General features: G+C 39.1%; 1 protein-coding gene across 8 annotated transcripts in view; it reads right to left on the bottom strand.

Annotated features, from left to right (window-relative positions):
• Dock3 (dedicator of cytokinesis 3) overlaps positions 1-15,076 on the bottom strand; it is a 309,043-nt gene that overhangs the window by 165,836 nt on the left and 128,131 nt on the right. For 7 of the 8 annotated variants that reach the window (XR_003485121.2, XM_027414437.2, XM_027414435.2 and 4 more), the window contains 2 exons: positions 3,280-3,321; positions 2,349-2,503 (listed from right to left, as the gene is read on the bottom strand). Coding sequence is in view for 6 of the 8 variants with exons in the window: in XM_027414437.2 (XP_027270238.1) it covers positions 2,349-2,503; positions 3,280-3,321 (197 nt within the window). In the remaining 2 variants the exon portion in view is untranslated. Of the gene's footprint in view, positions 1-2,348; positions 2,504-3,279; positions 3,322-15,076 lie in introns of those variants that run through there. The other variant, XM_027414440.2, reaches the window with a different exon arrangement.

Here is a 15,076-nt window from a genome sequence, read left to right on the forward strand (position 1 = left end):
TGAGTTTTTAAATCTTAATTGTATATATTTTATATTTAAGATGTTTTACACACACACACACACACACACACACACTTTTTTTTTTTTTTTTTGCTTTGGGTAACAAAGGGTAGTTGTGGGCTCCTGGTTCCTATTTACTGCAGTAGTGTGCCAATCTATTTATAGATAAAGGGAAGCAGTGCTTTAATTTATTTTTTGTCAAAATCAGAGCACTGTGAAGCATGCAAATTAACCTTTTCCTTCTTTTTATTGATTAATTTGTTCTTTATTTATTATTGTTTTTTCAAGGCAGGGTTTCTCCATGTTGTGGTGATACACTTTGTGATCTAAGAAGTAAAGCCTGCCTGAAGATCAGAGAAGCAGAGCAGCAAGCCACTAGTTCTTATCTCTAACTAATCGTCAGACGGAATGGGGATTCCTGTCTCTAGGAATCCTCAGACTGAATTTGCTGAGCTCCTGTCTCCTCCTACCTTATATTCCTCTCTCTGCTCAGCCATATCCCTTCCTATCTCTACCTTCCTAGTGCTGGCATGTGGCTCCCAAGTCCTGGGATTTAAGGTGTGAGCCATCATCACTTCTCTCTGTTTCTCTTTTAGACTGGATCAATATTGTAGCCCAGGGTGGCTTTGAACTCACAGAGTTCCACTGTCTCTGCCTCCTGAGTGCTGGGATTAAAGATTTACCAGCCAAATTAATTTGTTCTTTCACATGACTTTAATTTTCATTAATCTTTTATTATGTGTAACATATAAAAGTAAATTTACATAAAAGGACAAAAAAAGCTCCATTAAAGCACTCCAATGACAAGAAAATCCCCAAGTAATATAAAGCACACCAAGATTTCTTTCTCTTGGCTCCACTTAGTAAATGACCACAGAGAAATGTCTGAATTCTCTAAAACAGTACCCTGGCTACAAATGTCACCACATGCTATCAGATCTTTGTACCTGTTAGACTAAAGGAAGACTAGGGTCTCCTTAATTTTTCCCTACCCATCAAGTAAGAAAGCAGTACTGTAGTTATTTATGCTTAAGGATCCAACACTCTGCCAATACAGTCTACTGTGTACCAACCCAGGCTGTTGCCTTTTTTCCAAACCAAAGCAAAAATGATTTACAATGTCAGCCTTTGTTTCTGCTCAGAAGATACACTCATTCTCCCAGGGCTACTCAGCACTGAGGGCCAATGCTGCTCTCAGATGTAACACACACAGCCTTTTTCTCTGTGATTCCTCTCACACAAAGCAAAAGCAAGCCAGGACCAAGTGCCTTCTGTCCTCTGGGGTGGGGCATCTTTTCACACTCTCTTTGCCCTTACGCTTTTCCTCTGTCTTTTCTCTAGCATTAAACACAATGCATTTTTTTCTGAGGCGGTGGTAGCCAAAACTTAATTTTGAACTTCCATATGAAATTAGGTATGGAAGAAAAAGAAACTATTCATGTTATAAGTGTTTTCTGGAATATCCTTTCCAAGGATCCACATTTGTAAGGATTCAGGCATTATTCTGGCCTGCCCCTGTCACCTGGCAATATGCATTCAGGCGGTACTCAGGGTTCCATGAATACTAGTCTGCATGCAGGTGCAAAGAACCCCTTTGGAAGACAGACCCTGCCCACTCACACTCTCTTGCTCTCTTTCTGCTCTTTCCACTCTCTCTCTGGCTCTGCTCTCTCTCCACTCTCCTCTCTCTCTGCTCCTGTCTCCCTCTCCTCTGCCCTCCCCTTTCTAATAAAACTTCTCATTGAACTCTGTCTGCCTGGTGTGTTTGTCTCCGCCTTGGCCACCCTCGCTGGCCTTGGAATCCACCATGCTCCCCGACACACACAGGACCCCCTTCCAGCTTTATCCTAACTTAAGCAAAAGAACACCAATGTTGAATGTTTTATTCCCAGTGACTGGGAAGTGGTGGGAAACTATAGGAAGCCAGACTTAGCTGGAGGAAGTAAGTGACTGGATCATGTCACTAGAGTGCGGACTCTAGCCCTTCCTCTGCCATGCCCATTGTGCTGTTCTCCCTTACAACAAGCCTAAAAGCAATGAAGACAGCCAACAATGGACTGAAACCCTTGAGTCAGAGACTAAAATAAATCTTTCTTCTTGTAAGCCGCCCACCTCAGATATGCTGCCATAACATGGGATGATTTGGATGACTTCAAGGGCTACTGGGAGCTGGAGCCACAGTCCCAGCTAATAAGACAAAGCTAGTTTATCTTGTTTTATTACCTCAATACATTTACTTTGAAGGCCAGAGTTGTCTTTGACCGATCCCATATATAAATATAAATATAAATATAAATATAAATATAAATATAAATATAACCCTCCCCAGAACTTCCCAGGACTCTTACCTGATCTGCTTGCCTTCTCTCATGTCATACAGAGAAAAGAAGACATCAGTATCTTCCCCAATGGTATTATAGGTGAAACTTTTCAGGCTGAAGAAGAAATGATGCGGCACTGGCATCCGACAGCTTTCCCCATGGCGTGGGCGCATTGTATCTACCTATTGAGGAAAGTAAAAATGTGATGACTTATATTTTGTTACTTGTTATATTTATCATTAAGAAACAGAAACAAATTACTAAGTCTCATTATACTGGCAAATGGGATTATTAAATAGGTAAGACTGAAGATGATTTCTCTGGTAATAAAGACTTGGACTGAGCTAGGCAACCATCTGACATACTTAATTTAAACTGTTAGGAGGTAATAGTAACCATTCCAGATATCATTTTATTTTTTCCCAAATAGATTCATTTTTAGTTCCTCGGTCTTTCTTTTAATTGTGCTTATATAAATTTTCACAGAAGAATGGAGACTGGCCAAGCTGCTTGGAGGACAAAGCCCCTTAGAATGAAGGTGTAGTCAGGCGTTGGTGGTACACGCCTTTAATCCCAGCACTCGGGAGGCAGAGGCAGGTGGATCTCTGTGAATTCGAGGCCAACCTGGTCTCTAGAGCGAGTGCCAGGATAGGCTCCAAAGCTACACAGAGAAACCCTGTCTCTAAAAAACCAAAAAAAAAAAAAAAAAAAAAAAAAGAATGAAGGTGTAATACAATCAAGGTTTTATGGAGGCAAATATGAGCTGAGTACAATAATATACATATTATGAAAATGTCTTGAAGAAGCCCATTATTTTATATATGTCATAAAAATTTAATTACAAAGTAAACCCTCCTCAAAGTAAATGGTGTCTGTCATTTCTTGGTGTTATCACACGCATGATCTTGTAAAAGAAAGAGTTGACGGAAAAAACGGGGAGGTTTAGGAAGTCACTTACTTGGGATGTGCTCTGCTGTACACTCTGTCTGCTAGATAAATGCTATGGAAAGAAAGAAATACAGAAGGATTTACTCTATGGTGGAGTAAACTAACATTTACTAAGCACCTCTCTAATCCAGACAGTCACTATGCCTATTATAGTCATGACCTCACTTTAATCAGTACAATTCATATTTGACAGTGACAATTAAAGCTCAGAGTAAAGGACTGGTTTGCTGAAAGTCTCACAAGAAGGTGGTAAAGTCTGTATGTAAAAGCCTTTTAATTCCTTCGAAATAGCCAAGCCACACATGGGTGGGTGTTGGTTACTAGACTTCTGATTTGGCAGTATCTTTCACATTGCATAATTTTCTATGCTGCTGGATGAAGTTTCTTTAGGCTTTCCACAATGGAGTCCTTTAACACAATCTCTCAAACATCTTTCTATGTAGTTCCTTTACCACTGTGTATTTAAAGATATTTTATTCATTTATTTGTCTATTTATTTATTTTTCGATTTCTCAAGACAGGGTTTCTCTGTGTAGTCTTGGAGCCTGTTTTGGACTCACTCTGTAGACCTGGCTGGCCTTAAACTCACAGAGATCCGCTTGCCTCTGCCTTCCAAGTGCTGAGATTAAAGGTGTGTTCTAAAGAACAGCTAAAGAAATTTTATTAGTAATTATCACCTAACACTTGCAACTGGGGCTTGATTTTTTCTAATGAAAAAGAATGCACTAAATGCAACATAAACTATATTTATAAAGGTGATTTGTTTATTTATTTAGAGCTGAGGACCATACCCAGGGCTTTGCACTTGCTGGGCAAGCACTCTATCACTGAGCTAAATCCCCAACCCCATAAAGGTGTTTTTAAGGAAATGTTTGACAAAGAGTAGTAAAATTAGAAACTTTCAGGCTTAGTTTTTTTATAATCTCTAATTTTATTTAAATTTTAATATAAAAGGCTTTTTTGAACCTCACTGATAATCGGTAACTTTTATGATTTAGAAAAAATGTATGAATTACTGTCCATTTCCTTTTTACAAAAAATTTGGTTTTTTTCTCTAAGATATATATATTATCTCTATTGGGCATATACCCAAAGGATGCAATCTCATACTACAAGGACAATAGTTCAACTGTGTTCATAGCAGCATTATTCATAATAGCCAGAACCTGGAAACAACCTAGATGCCCCTCAACTGAAGAACAGATAAAGAAAATGTGGTACATTTACATAGTATTATTCAGTGGTTAAAAAAAAAAACAATGAAATCATGAAAATTGCAGGCAAATGGATGGGAAAAAAATCCTGAGTGAGGTAACGCAGACCCAGAAAGACAAACACCATATGTACTCACTCATAAGTGCATATTAGATGTAAAGCAAAGGATAACCAGTCTATAGTCCATGACCCCAGAGAAGCTAGGTAACATAGAAAACCCTAAGAGAGACATACATGGGACCTCCTGGGAATGGGAAATAGACAAGATCTCCTGAGAATATTGGGAGTTTGTAGAGGTGGGGGTAGAAGGGAAGGGGGAGAGAAGAGGGGAGGGGGAGGAGAATATGAGGGAATGGAATGGCCTTGATGGGGGAAGGACAGGGAGGGAGAGCAAGGAAAGAGATACTTGATTGAGGGAGTCATTATGGGGCTAGTGAGAAACCTGGCACTAAGGAAATTCCCAGGAACCCACAAGGATGACCCCAACTAAGACCCTAGCATCAGTGGAGAGGGTGCCTGAATTGGTCTTCCCCTTGAATCAGATTGATGACTCCTGAATTATCATCATAGAATGTTCACCCAGCAACTGATCACAGCAGATACAGAGATCCACAACTGAGCACTGGGGGCTGAGCTCCCAGTGTCCAGTAGAAGAGAGGGAGGAGTGATAATATGAGCAAAGGGGTCAAGATCATTTTGGGGATACTCACAGAAACAGCTGACCTAAGCTAGTGGGAGCTCACTGACTGGACTGACAGCAGGGGAACCTGCATAGGACCAAACTATGCCCTCTGAATGTGGGTGACAGTTGTGTGGCTTGGGCAGTCTGTGGGGCCACTGGCAGTGGGACCAGGATTTATCCCTAGTGCTTCAACTGGATTTTTTTGGAGTCCATTCTCTTTGGAAGGATACCTTGCTCAGACAAGATATAGGGGACAGGGCCTTGGTCCTGCCTCAAAGTGATATGCCAGACTTTGTTGACTCCACATGGGATGCCTTACCCTCTCTGAGGAGTAGATGGGGGGGGGAAGAGCAGGAGGAGAGGAGGAAGTGGGGACTGGGATTGGTATATAAAATGAGAAAAGATTGTTTTGAATAAAAAAGCTTTAAAAATTTGGTTTTTACAATGGGATCTTGAAATTCACAGGCAAATGGATGCAACTAGAAGAAACCATTCTGAGTGAGGTAACCCAGTCACAAAAAGACAAACATGGTATGTACTCACTCATATATGGATTTTAGAGATAGAGCAAAGGATTGCCAGCCTACAATCCACACCGCCAGAGAAGCTAGGAAACAAGGAGGACTGTAAGAGGGACATACATGGTCCTCCAGAGAAGAAGAAAGGGACAAGATCTCCTGAGCAAATTGGGAGCATGGGGGTAGGGAGAGGGAGCTAGGAAAGTGAGAAGGGGAGGAGGGGTAAGGAGGACATGAGGGAGAAGAAAGGTTTAGTTGAGGAAGAATAGAGGAGAGCAAGATAAGAGAATATAATAGAGGGAGCCATTATAGGTTTAAAGAGAAATCAGGCACTAGGGAAATGTCTGGAGATCTACAAGGATGACACCAACTAACAATCTAAGCAACAGAAGAGAGGCTACCTTAAACACCCTCCCTGATAATAAGATTGATAACTAACATATATGCCATCCTATAGCCTTCATTCAGCAGCTGGTGGAAGTAGAAGCAGACACCCACAGCTAAACACTGAACTGAACTGGAATCCAGTTGCAGAGGACAAGTGATGAGCAAAAGGGTCAAGAGCAGGCTGGTGAAACCCACAGAAACAGCTGACCTGAACATCGGGGCGCTCTTGGCCCCCAGACTGATCACTGGGAAACCAGCACGGGATTGATCCAGATCCCATGAACATGGGTGTCAGTGAGGAGGCCTCAGAAGTCTATGGGGCCTCTATTAGTAGATCAGTACTTATCCATAGCATAGGAATAGACTTTGGGAGCCCATTCCACATAAAGGGATACTCCCTGAGCCTTGACACAGTAGGTTGGCCTAGGCTCTATCCTAAAGGATAGTCTGAAGACCCGCCCCCCTATGGAAGGCCTCAAAAGGGTATGGGATAGGTAGGGTGTTAGTTGGGGGGGGGGCAGGGGAGGAGGGGAGGGAGAGGGAACTGGGATTGACATGTAAAACAATCTTGTTTCTAATTTAAATTAAAAAATGTTGAAAAAAATAAAAACCTATATTTTTGGTTGTGAGCCTAGCCTTTAATGGCTAAGGCACCTCTACACTGAACTGAACTCTGGAACCCAGTTGCAGAGAGGGAGGAATGAAGATCAAAGGTGTCGGGGAGACTGCCAAAGCAAACCTTGGGAGGACAAGTTTGTTTCCATCTTGCACGATTTCCAATGCTGTGTTGGACAGAAAATAAAAATCACAAGGCTCACTATTACCCTCACAGCATAGGCAGTTCAGAAGAACCCACCTATACCTGGAGAAGTAATGATTCTGCAGACTTGTATTTGGAAAAAAGTCTCCAGGAACCTCTGCAGAGCATAAATGCAAATCAGCTGGGACAAGTTTCCCTCTTCCAGCCAAAAGGAGGAAAAGTGGATTACATTGATGGATTTTCGTATGTTGAACCATCCTTGCATGCCTGGGATGAAGCCTACTTGGTCAGGAAGATAAAAAGCTGTGGATTCCTTCCAGACTAATATGGGTTGATCAAAGAAGACCTCTGGAAACAGTGGCCAGGTGATCCAACATCCATGACACCTGGGACTATGCAGCCTTGCAGAATACTACAAAGATTTGGACAGGTTTCTGTTTTCTCATAGTCCCCATGGTTACAGTGTCCCCAAACAGCAAGGAGCAGTTTGGAGAGAACGATACCCACATTCCCAAATATTGTTTATAAATATTTGTTTTCATTTATACGGGGTTCTTTAAAAATGGTTAAGGATCACAACCAATCTTCTAAAGAAAAAAATGGGAAATGATATAGAAATGTATACTTTACATTGATAATGGATTTTGGCTTATTGATACAAATTTAAGATCAATTTTGTGATATGTACATTTCTCCTCTTGTTCAGGTATTGTGTTTATATAGCTCATTTAAAAATGTAATGTACAATTAAGTATAGATTATAGATAGTTACCTATAATAGTCAAAACTTATAGTTAGGTTAGGTAGGTTTTCTAGATATATAGAGATGTATTTCAAATGAATAGGCATTCTTCAAACCTTTCAAAAGACCTACAGAACATGACATTTGGAATGGTTTAGGGTTTTTTATGACAGTGAGACACATCTGCTCCTGGCACACCAATTATGTCTGAGAGGAAGATGGGCATTGAAGAAACTCATGATGGAGTTTGCTTTCAATATGGTGAGACTAGCCATTTGGGCATGGCTCTTGTCTAGAGCCATGGCTCTTGTCTAGATTGTTTGACTGTATGCTGTATGAACTGGACATGCAGGACCCATAGGAAAATGACTGCTAAAACAAGATGGGACATTGCTGCAGGGTTCTTGCTTCACTGAAGAGTCTGCCAGACATTCTGCAGAACGCAGAAAATGACTGACAAACTGCCAATACAGGTGGACAGTTTAAAACTTCCTATTTCACTGAGAAGTCTGTCAGACCACTGTGGCCTATGGGCCAAAGATGGATGCACCAATTTACAGAAGAACTTTGGATGACTGTCCAGGTAGCAAGATGTCTCTGTCATTTCTAGAGTTTATATACTTACTGTCCTTCTGTAGTCATTGATGGAGTTGAAGACAGATAGTTATAGTTATAGTTTTCCTTAGTTAGGATAAAAGACAAGTTACATATAAGACTTTAGACTCACAAAGATAAGATAGATGATAGACTATTTTCTTTAAATCTTGCTAAATGTTAATAGACTAAATATTGTAATTATAGTCCTTACTTGATGATTGTTTTGTTATATATAATTTGACTATGTTAAAGTTAAAACCTTTCTTTTTATTTAGACAGAAAAGAGGAGATGATGGGGATGTCTTCTGTATGTTTGTCTTATTGGTTGATGAATAAAGCACTGTTGGCCAGTAGGGAAGCAAGTTAGGTGGGACTAGGAGATGAGGAGGATTCTGGGAAATGTAGGCAGAGGAGTCACCATGTAGGATTCGAGAAGAGTAACAGGTCCAGACATTTTTTCAGGTAAGAGAAGACCACGTGGAAATACTTAGATTATTAGAGATGGGTTAATAATTTAGACAGAGCTAGCTAATAAGAAGTCCTAGTCACCAACCAACAGTATTCATAACACACAAAAAAGGGGGGATAGGTACCAGGCTGGTGAAACCTACAGAAACAGCTGGTCTGAACAAGGGGGAGCACTGCTGTCTGGAAGGCCAGCACTGGACTGATCCAGATCCCTGAATGTCAATGAGGAGGCCTCAGCACTCTATGGGGCCCCTGGTAGTGGATCAGTATTTTTCCCTGGTGTAAGAAGGGACTTTGAGAGCCCATCCCACGTGAAGGGATGCTCTCTCGGCCTGGACACATGGGGGCAGGCCTGGTGTGGGGGGCTGGGGGAGGAGAGGGAGAAGGAGAAGAGATTGACATGTGAAGGAAGCTTGTTCCTACTTTGAACTAATAAAAAAAGTTAAAAAATAAAAACTTAACAAATGTTAGTACCAAAAAAATGGTTAATTATTACTCTATTATTTATTACTGTGTATAGGTACTTTGCCAGTATCCTGAGGGTGCTGTGAATCAAACCCAGGAAGAACAGCCAATGTTCTTAACTGCTGGGAGGGAGGGAGGGAGGGAGGGAGGGAGGGAGGAGGGAAGGAGAGAGAGAGAGAGAGAGAGAGAGAGAGAGAGAGAGAGAGAGAGAGAGAGAGAGAGAGAGAGAAAGAGAGAAAGAGAGAGAAAGAGAGAAAGAGAGAGAGAGAATGAATGTGTGTGCATCTTATGAATCCGAAGGCATCAGATCCTCTGTAACTGGAGCTCCAGGCATTTGTATGCCACCTGACCAGAGTGTTGAGACAGAATATGGGACTTCAGCAAGGGCCCACATTATTTATCTTTCTGTATATGAGCTAACACAAATCCCTAAGTGGTGAATTTGCAAACTATCAGTTTTTCTTCATTATAACTAATTCTTTTTTGTTGGCTTATTTGTGTTTTCAAGACAGGATCTCACTACATATACTCTGGCTGTCCTGAAACTCACTATATAGACCAAGCTAGCCTAGAACTCAGAGAACTGTCTGCCTCTGCTGATGGAGTGCTGGGATTAAAGGCATGCACCATTATGTCCAGTTAATTATATAGATGATTATTTCAATGTAAAAATAAATGCACAACACAAAAGAAAATATAGTAGAAATTAAGTCTTGAATTTAAGTTTTTATAATAAATCAGTATTTTGACAAAATTAATAAAACTAAAGCATGTATTTTAAAAGCTAAATATCTTTAAAGGCTTACAAGAAAAATGACTAGTTTTTTGCCCATCTGTCCTGTTTCTCAAGATAAACAGTTTTAACTCTGTACTGTGTTTTTCTCCAGAACTTATCAAATACTTCTAAATGTTATATTTATATTGTTCTCTTATTCCAATTTTAAAATGGTCTAATGGCTTTCTATTATAGCAGCTTAAGACTTAAACTCTTGTTTATATCTTCTTCCATTCATCTATATTCCTCTCAAAACTTTTGGCCAAAACTGTTCACAATATTAAAACCTAAATATTGTTCACAGTTAAATAAGTCAATATACTTCAATTATAGTTCTTTTGTTTCATATTTTTATCATGGATATAATTATTTTTTTCTTTAAATTATGGTCATTCTTTGTTAGCAGTCAGAAATTTGTTCTAGGCCTCCTCACAGATACCAAAACCTGCAGGATGGATACAGCCTACACACATTCTGCTCTTTAACTCATCTCTCAACTGCTTAAAATATCAGCTACAATGTAAATGTCATTTAATGAGTATAATGAGTGGTTATACCATCCTGTTTAGGAATAGTTTCTTGGGTTTTTGTTGTTTTTTTTTTTTTTCTGTGTGTGTGTGTGTATGTGTGTGTGTGTGTGGTTTTTTTTTTTTTTTGATTTTTTTGTGAACTTGATACAGATTAGAGCTATCTGAAAAGAGGGAACCACAATTTAAAAACTGCCTTCATTAGGCTGGCCTGTAGGCAAGCCTGTGGCACACTGTCTTAATTAGTGATTGATGTGAGAAGGCCCTCCCCACTGTGGGTTGTACCACCCCTGGACAGACGGTCCTGGGGTGTATGAGAAATCAGGTTGAGCCAGTCCTGGGGAACAAGCCAGTAAGCAGGATCCCTCCATGGCCTTGGCTTCAGTTCCTGCCTTGAGTTCTTGCCTTGACCTCCTTTGATGACCTGCTGTGATGTGGAAGTGGAAGAAAGGGAAATAAACACTTTTGTCTTCAAATTGCTTTTTGTCATGGCGTTTATCACAGCAGTGGAAACCTTAACTAAGACACACTGTTTGGAATAATGACATCTTTAAAAACAGACATAACTTTTTAATGAATGTTTTCTATTAGAAGTTGGTAAAATCCTCAGATATGGAACCCACAGATAGGTTGTAAAGGGTCTTTTCCTGTGCCCTCCAATAGCTCTACAAAACACCTTTCAATTTCATACTCTAAAAAAATGAAGGGTATGCCGGGCGGTGGTGACGCACGCCTTTAATCCCAGCACTCGGGAGGCAGAGGCAGGTGGATCTCTGTGAGTTCGAGACCAGCCTGGTCTACAGTGCTAGTTCGGGGACAGCCTCCAAAGCCACAGAGAAACCCTGTCTCGAAAAACCCAGAAAATAAATAAAGGTTATCAGATAATTTAGTTTTTCTTCTGGAGATAACCTTCCTGGTTACTTTCTTCTCATCTGTTGTGGAATATTATTTGAAGATGTGTTACACTTGTTTATGCTGTGAAATATTTTTTTAATGATGCAAAGATGTATTGCATTCTTTTATGTTGCATTTACTTAACCCTGTGAAGCTGTGTTACTTTACCTGTCTGAAATACATGATTGATCTAATAAAGAGCTGAATGGCAACAACAAGGAAGGAGAAAAGCTAGGTGCGGCTGGCAGGCAGAGAAAGTAAATAGAAGGAGAAAAAGAGAGAAAAAGAGGAGAAGGAATGAGAAAAGAATGAGGAGGACATCAGGGGCCACCTATACAGCAATCCACAAAGTAAGAAATAATGAAAGGTATTCAGAAATAGAGAAAGGTTAAAGCCCAGAGGAAGATAGATGGAATAATTTAAGATAAGAAAAGCTGGGCAGCAACAAACTGAGCTAAGGCCAGGCATTCATAAGAAAGAATAAGCCTCTATGTGTGCAGCCCCCCCCCCCGCCCCACGCAAAGAGTAAAGAATAATAGAATAACCAACAACAGTTCTCAATAGTTTTTCTCTTAAACACTTGCACAAATGCTACCTTGGGACTTCCCTAGACTGATCACATCACAATTCTTTGCCCATTTCATTTGGGTCAGAATCAATTTGGATGGCACATAGTACCTTTGATCTCCTCCTTTCCTTCCCTCCCCAACCCCTTGTCTACTCCTTCATTTTGAAGGAATAATTTATTCTTCAGTATTATCTTGAAAAGAGTCTCTCTTTGTGTCTGCTTTTTCTTCTGAAAGTTCATTAATCCTATTATACTGAAATTAAATCTCTTATCTTTGTAGCTTCTCTCTCCTACTTTTATTGTCTTAAGATTTCTTTTTTTATTATTCTAAAACATGTGTAGCCATGTGTGTCTGCATGAAGGAATGTGCATGTGAGTGCAGGTGCCTGTGGAAGCCAGATCATTATGAGCCACCCTGGCAGGTGCTACTTGAGTCTGCTGGAAGAGCAGTAAGTGCTCTTAACCACTGAGGTTTTTTTTTTTTTTCATCTTTGAAATTCAAATTTTCAAATTCATGTCCTCTTCTCCTATTATCAATATTGGTTTTTGTGTGTATATGTATTATACCCTAATGGGCCTAGTTATTCTTGCCCATATGTACATGGAAACAGAACTGACCACTCGGGCATGGGCAACCTGTTGGGGGCTCAATTCTCATTTCCTCAATGGCTATCAATTGTCTGTAGCTTCTAAAGTAGGGGTAGAAATTTGGGTTCTTTTTTATTTTCTTTAATTTATTTTCAGGATGTTTGTTACTGGTATACAGAACTATTTTTTTACACTGATTTAATATCCTGCATCTTTACTTAAATTGTTTATCAGATATTAAGGTTATCTGATGAAGTATTCAGGGTCTTTATTTATTGATTCATATCACATGCAACTAGGAATAATTTGACTTATTTATCTATTTGTAACTTTTTTCCTCCATTTTTCAAATTTAAATTAGCCTTGAACTCAGAGATCTTTAATCCCAAGTGTTGGGATTAAAAATGTGCATTACTACCATGTGGCTGGTTTAAACTTTTTAACGCTGTATGGATTACTATACTCTTTTTGTACTTGTTTTCTCCTTTCTCTTTGTAGACAACAATCACTATTTTCTCCTACCTGCATCTTCCATACATTACTTACTCTGTCCTCTAACTTTTATGTGGGAATTTCTGTTCATTCATATATGGCTATCTAAAAGTTCTATGTGGGATCTGTTAGCATTGGGGTTCACTGGAGAAAGTTTGGAAAAGAAAGCAATCCTTGATGGGGGATGTCCTTTTGTATGCTGTGAATATATGTTCCTCTTATTGGTTGAAGAATAAAGCTTTTTTTGGCCAATGTACAGGCAGGATGCAGCCAAGGAGGAAGCATAGGCTGGACTACAAGACTAGAAAGCTGGGAAGAGGCATGGGGGCAGGGGAGAGATGCTATGTGGAGGAAGAAAGAGACCAGGGCATCACCAGTAAGCCAAGACCACATGAAGATATACAGATTAATAGAAATGGGTTAATAATTAAGAGAGAGCTGGTCAGTAAGAAACCTGAGCCATCAGCCAAACAGTTTATAATCAATATAAGCCTCTGTGTGTTTATTTGGGACTAAATGGCTGTGGGACCATGCAGGACAGAAACTTCTGTCTACAAACTCTCTTGCTGAGCTTCAAATATAGATATTTTTCCTGATGACACTAAAATTACTATAACTAAATTTTACTCCTGAACCACAGATTTTTAAATACATTTTTTAGAAGTTTAGAAGATATACCAACCTTGTAAACAAAATATCTAGCATTCTTGCTTCCCCATTGATTATCCCCCAAATCTGATTCTGTATAGTTCTCTACTGTACTTTTATCATCTAGGCAGATCAAACACAGGAGTCACTGTTCTTTAGTCTATCTCTTTCCTGTACACACACATACCAATTCAATCTATCACTAACTGGGTTCTAAAGCCAAAGTATATTCAACATTCAACAAATTCTTACCAAGTCCACTGTCCTGGCTCTAGCCTAAACTACTGAAATTAAAATCTATTACTTAAATGACTTCTCTGTGGTCCCATTTTTATGATCTGAAAAACTTATCACGTCACTATCATGTTCTAGCAGACTTCTGAAAGGAATTTAACGTGGGACCTACAAAGCTCTTCACAATTTGGCTCCAGACTCCTTCTTAGCCAAAATTATCAAATGTATCACATTTCCTGGAACTGTCATTTCCTTCAGTTGTGTGCCATTCTGGAAGTTCTTTGCGGTCCCCAGAACACCAATCATTGATTCTAATAACATCAGTATACACCTTATTTATGAGCACGTGCAATGGTAATTGTGACCTATACACAAAGAGCTACTAACATAGGTTCATGATGGCACCAATCAGTATGATGCTCAACAAAAGTATTTCATTTTCTTAAGTTTCTAAACTTGTAGTTTTCATAATATATTCTGAATCATTGTGAACTCTTAAAAGTGAAGTCCCTTAGTCTGAACTTCTCACCTTAACTTTCTACTGTACTTTACATCCTAATGTTGTATTTTTAAAGCTTATTATCCAGCATGTAAAATATAATTGTGGTTATTAGTCAACCCTAAGATTTTTTCATTAAAATGGTTACTTAGATCTACTGATCTTTTACTTTATTCCCAAAATATTATACACATTTAGTTATATAAATGCCATATCTAATATTTACTATATGATTTAAGTATCATACAGCATTATATGGCCTGTTGCTAGAAGTTGTTAAATAACTATGTTACACAACTACTAAATAATATGACTGGGGTTTAAGGCTCATCATTTGTATTGAGTATCCCTACTTTAGTTTGAATTTATAATTCAATATCATAACTATAAAAATGACATTAATTGGAGGTCAATTTTATTTGTTCAGCATATTTTTATAATAACCAACATACATCTAAGGATCTATCAAATATTTATAGGCTTTGTCATCAACAATGTTCATCCCAATATTGGAAACCCCTGTATGTTAGTTAAGAGAACTTGAGTTCTCTCCATTTTCTAATGTTTATAGACCATGTATATACCCTATGAGGATGATGATTGAGAGCAGGACCCTGAATGTGCTTCTTAATAACAGCATGTCTCTGGAAAGATTAGTATATTATTTCCAGGTTCAATCACTTTTTAAAATCACATTCTTTTAATTAACAACTGGTTCTTTGCAACTTTAATCATCTTTTCACTATAA

Source organism: Cricetulus griseus, chromosome 4, assembly GCF_003668045.3.
Source record: "Cricetulus griseus strain 17A/GY chromosome 4, alternate assembly CriGri-PICRH-1.0, whole genome shotgun sequence".
Taxonomy (NCBI): Eukaryota; Metazoa; Chordata; class Mammalia; order Rodentia; family Cricetidae; genus Cricetulus; species Cricetulus griseus.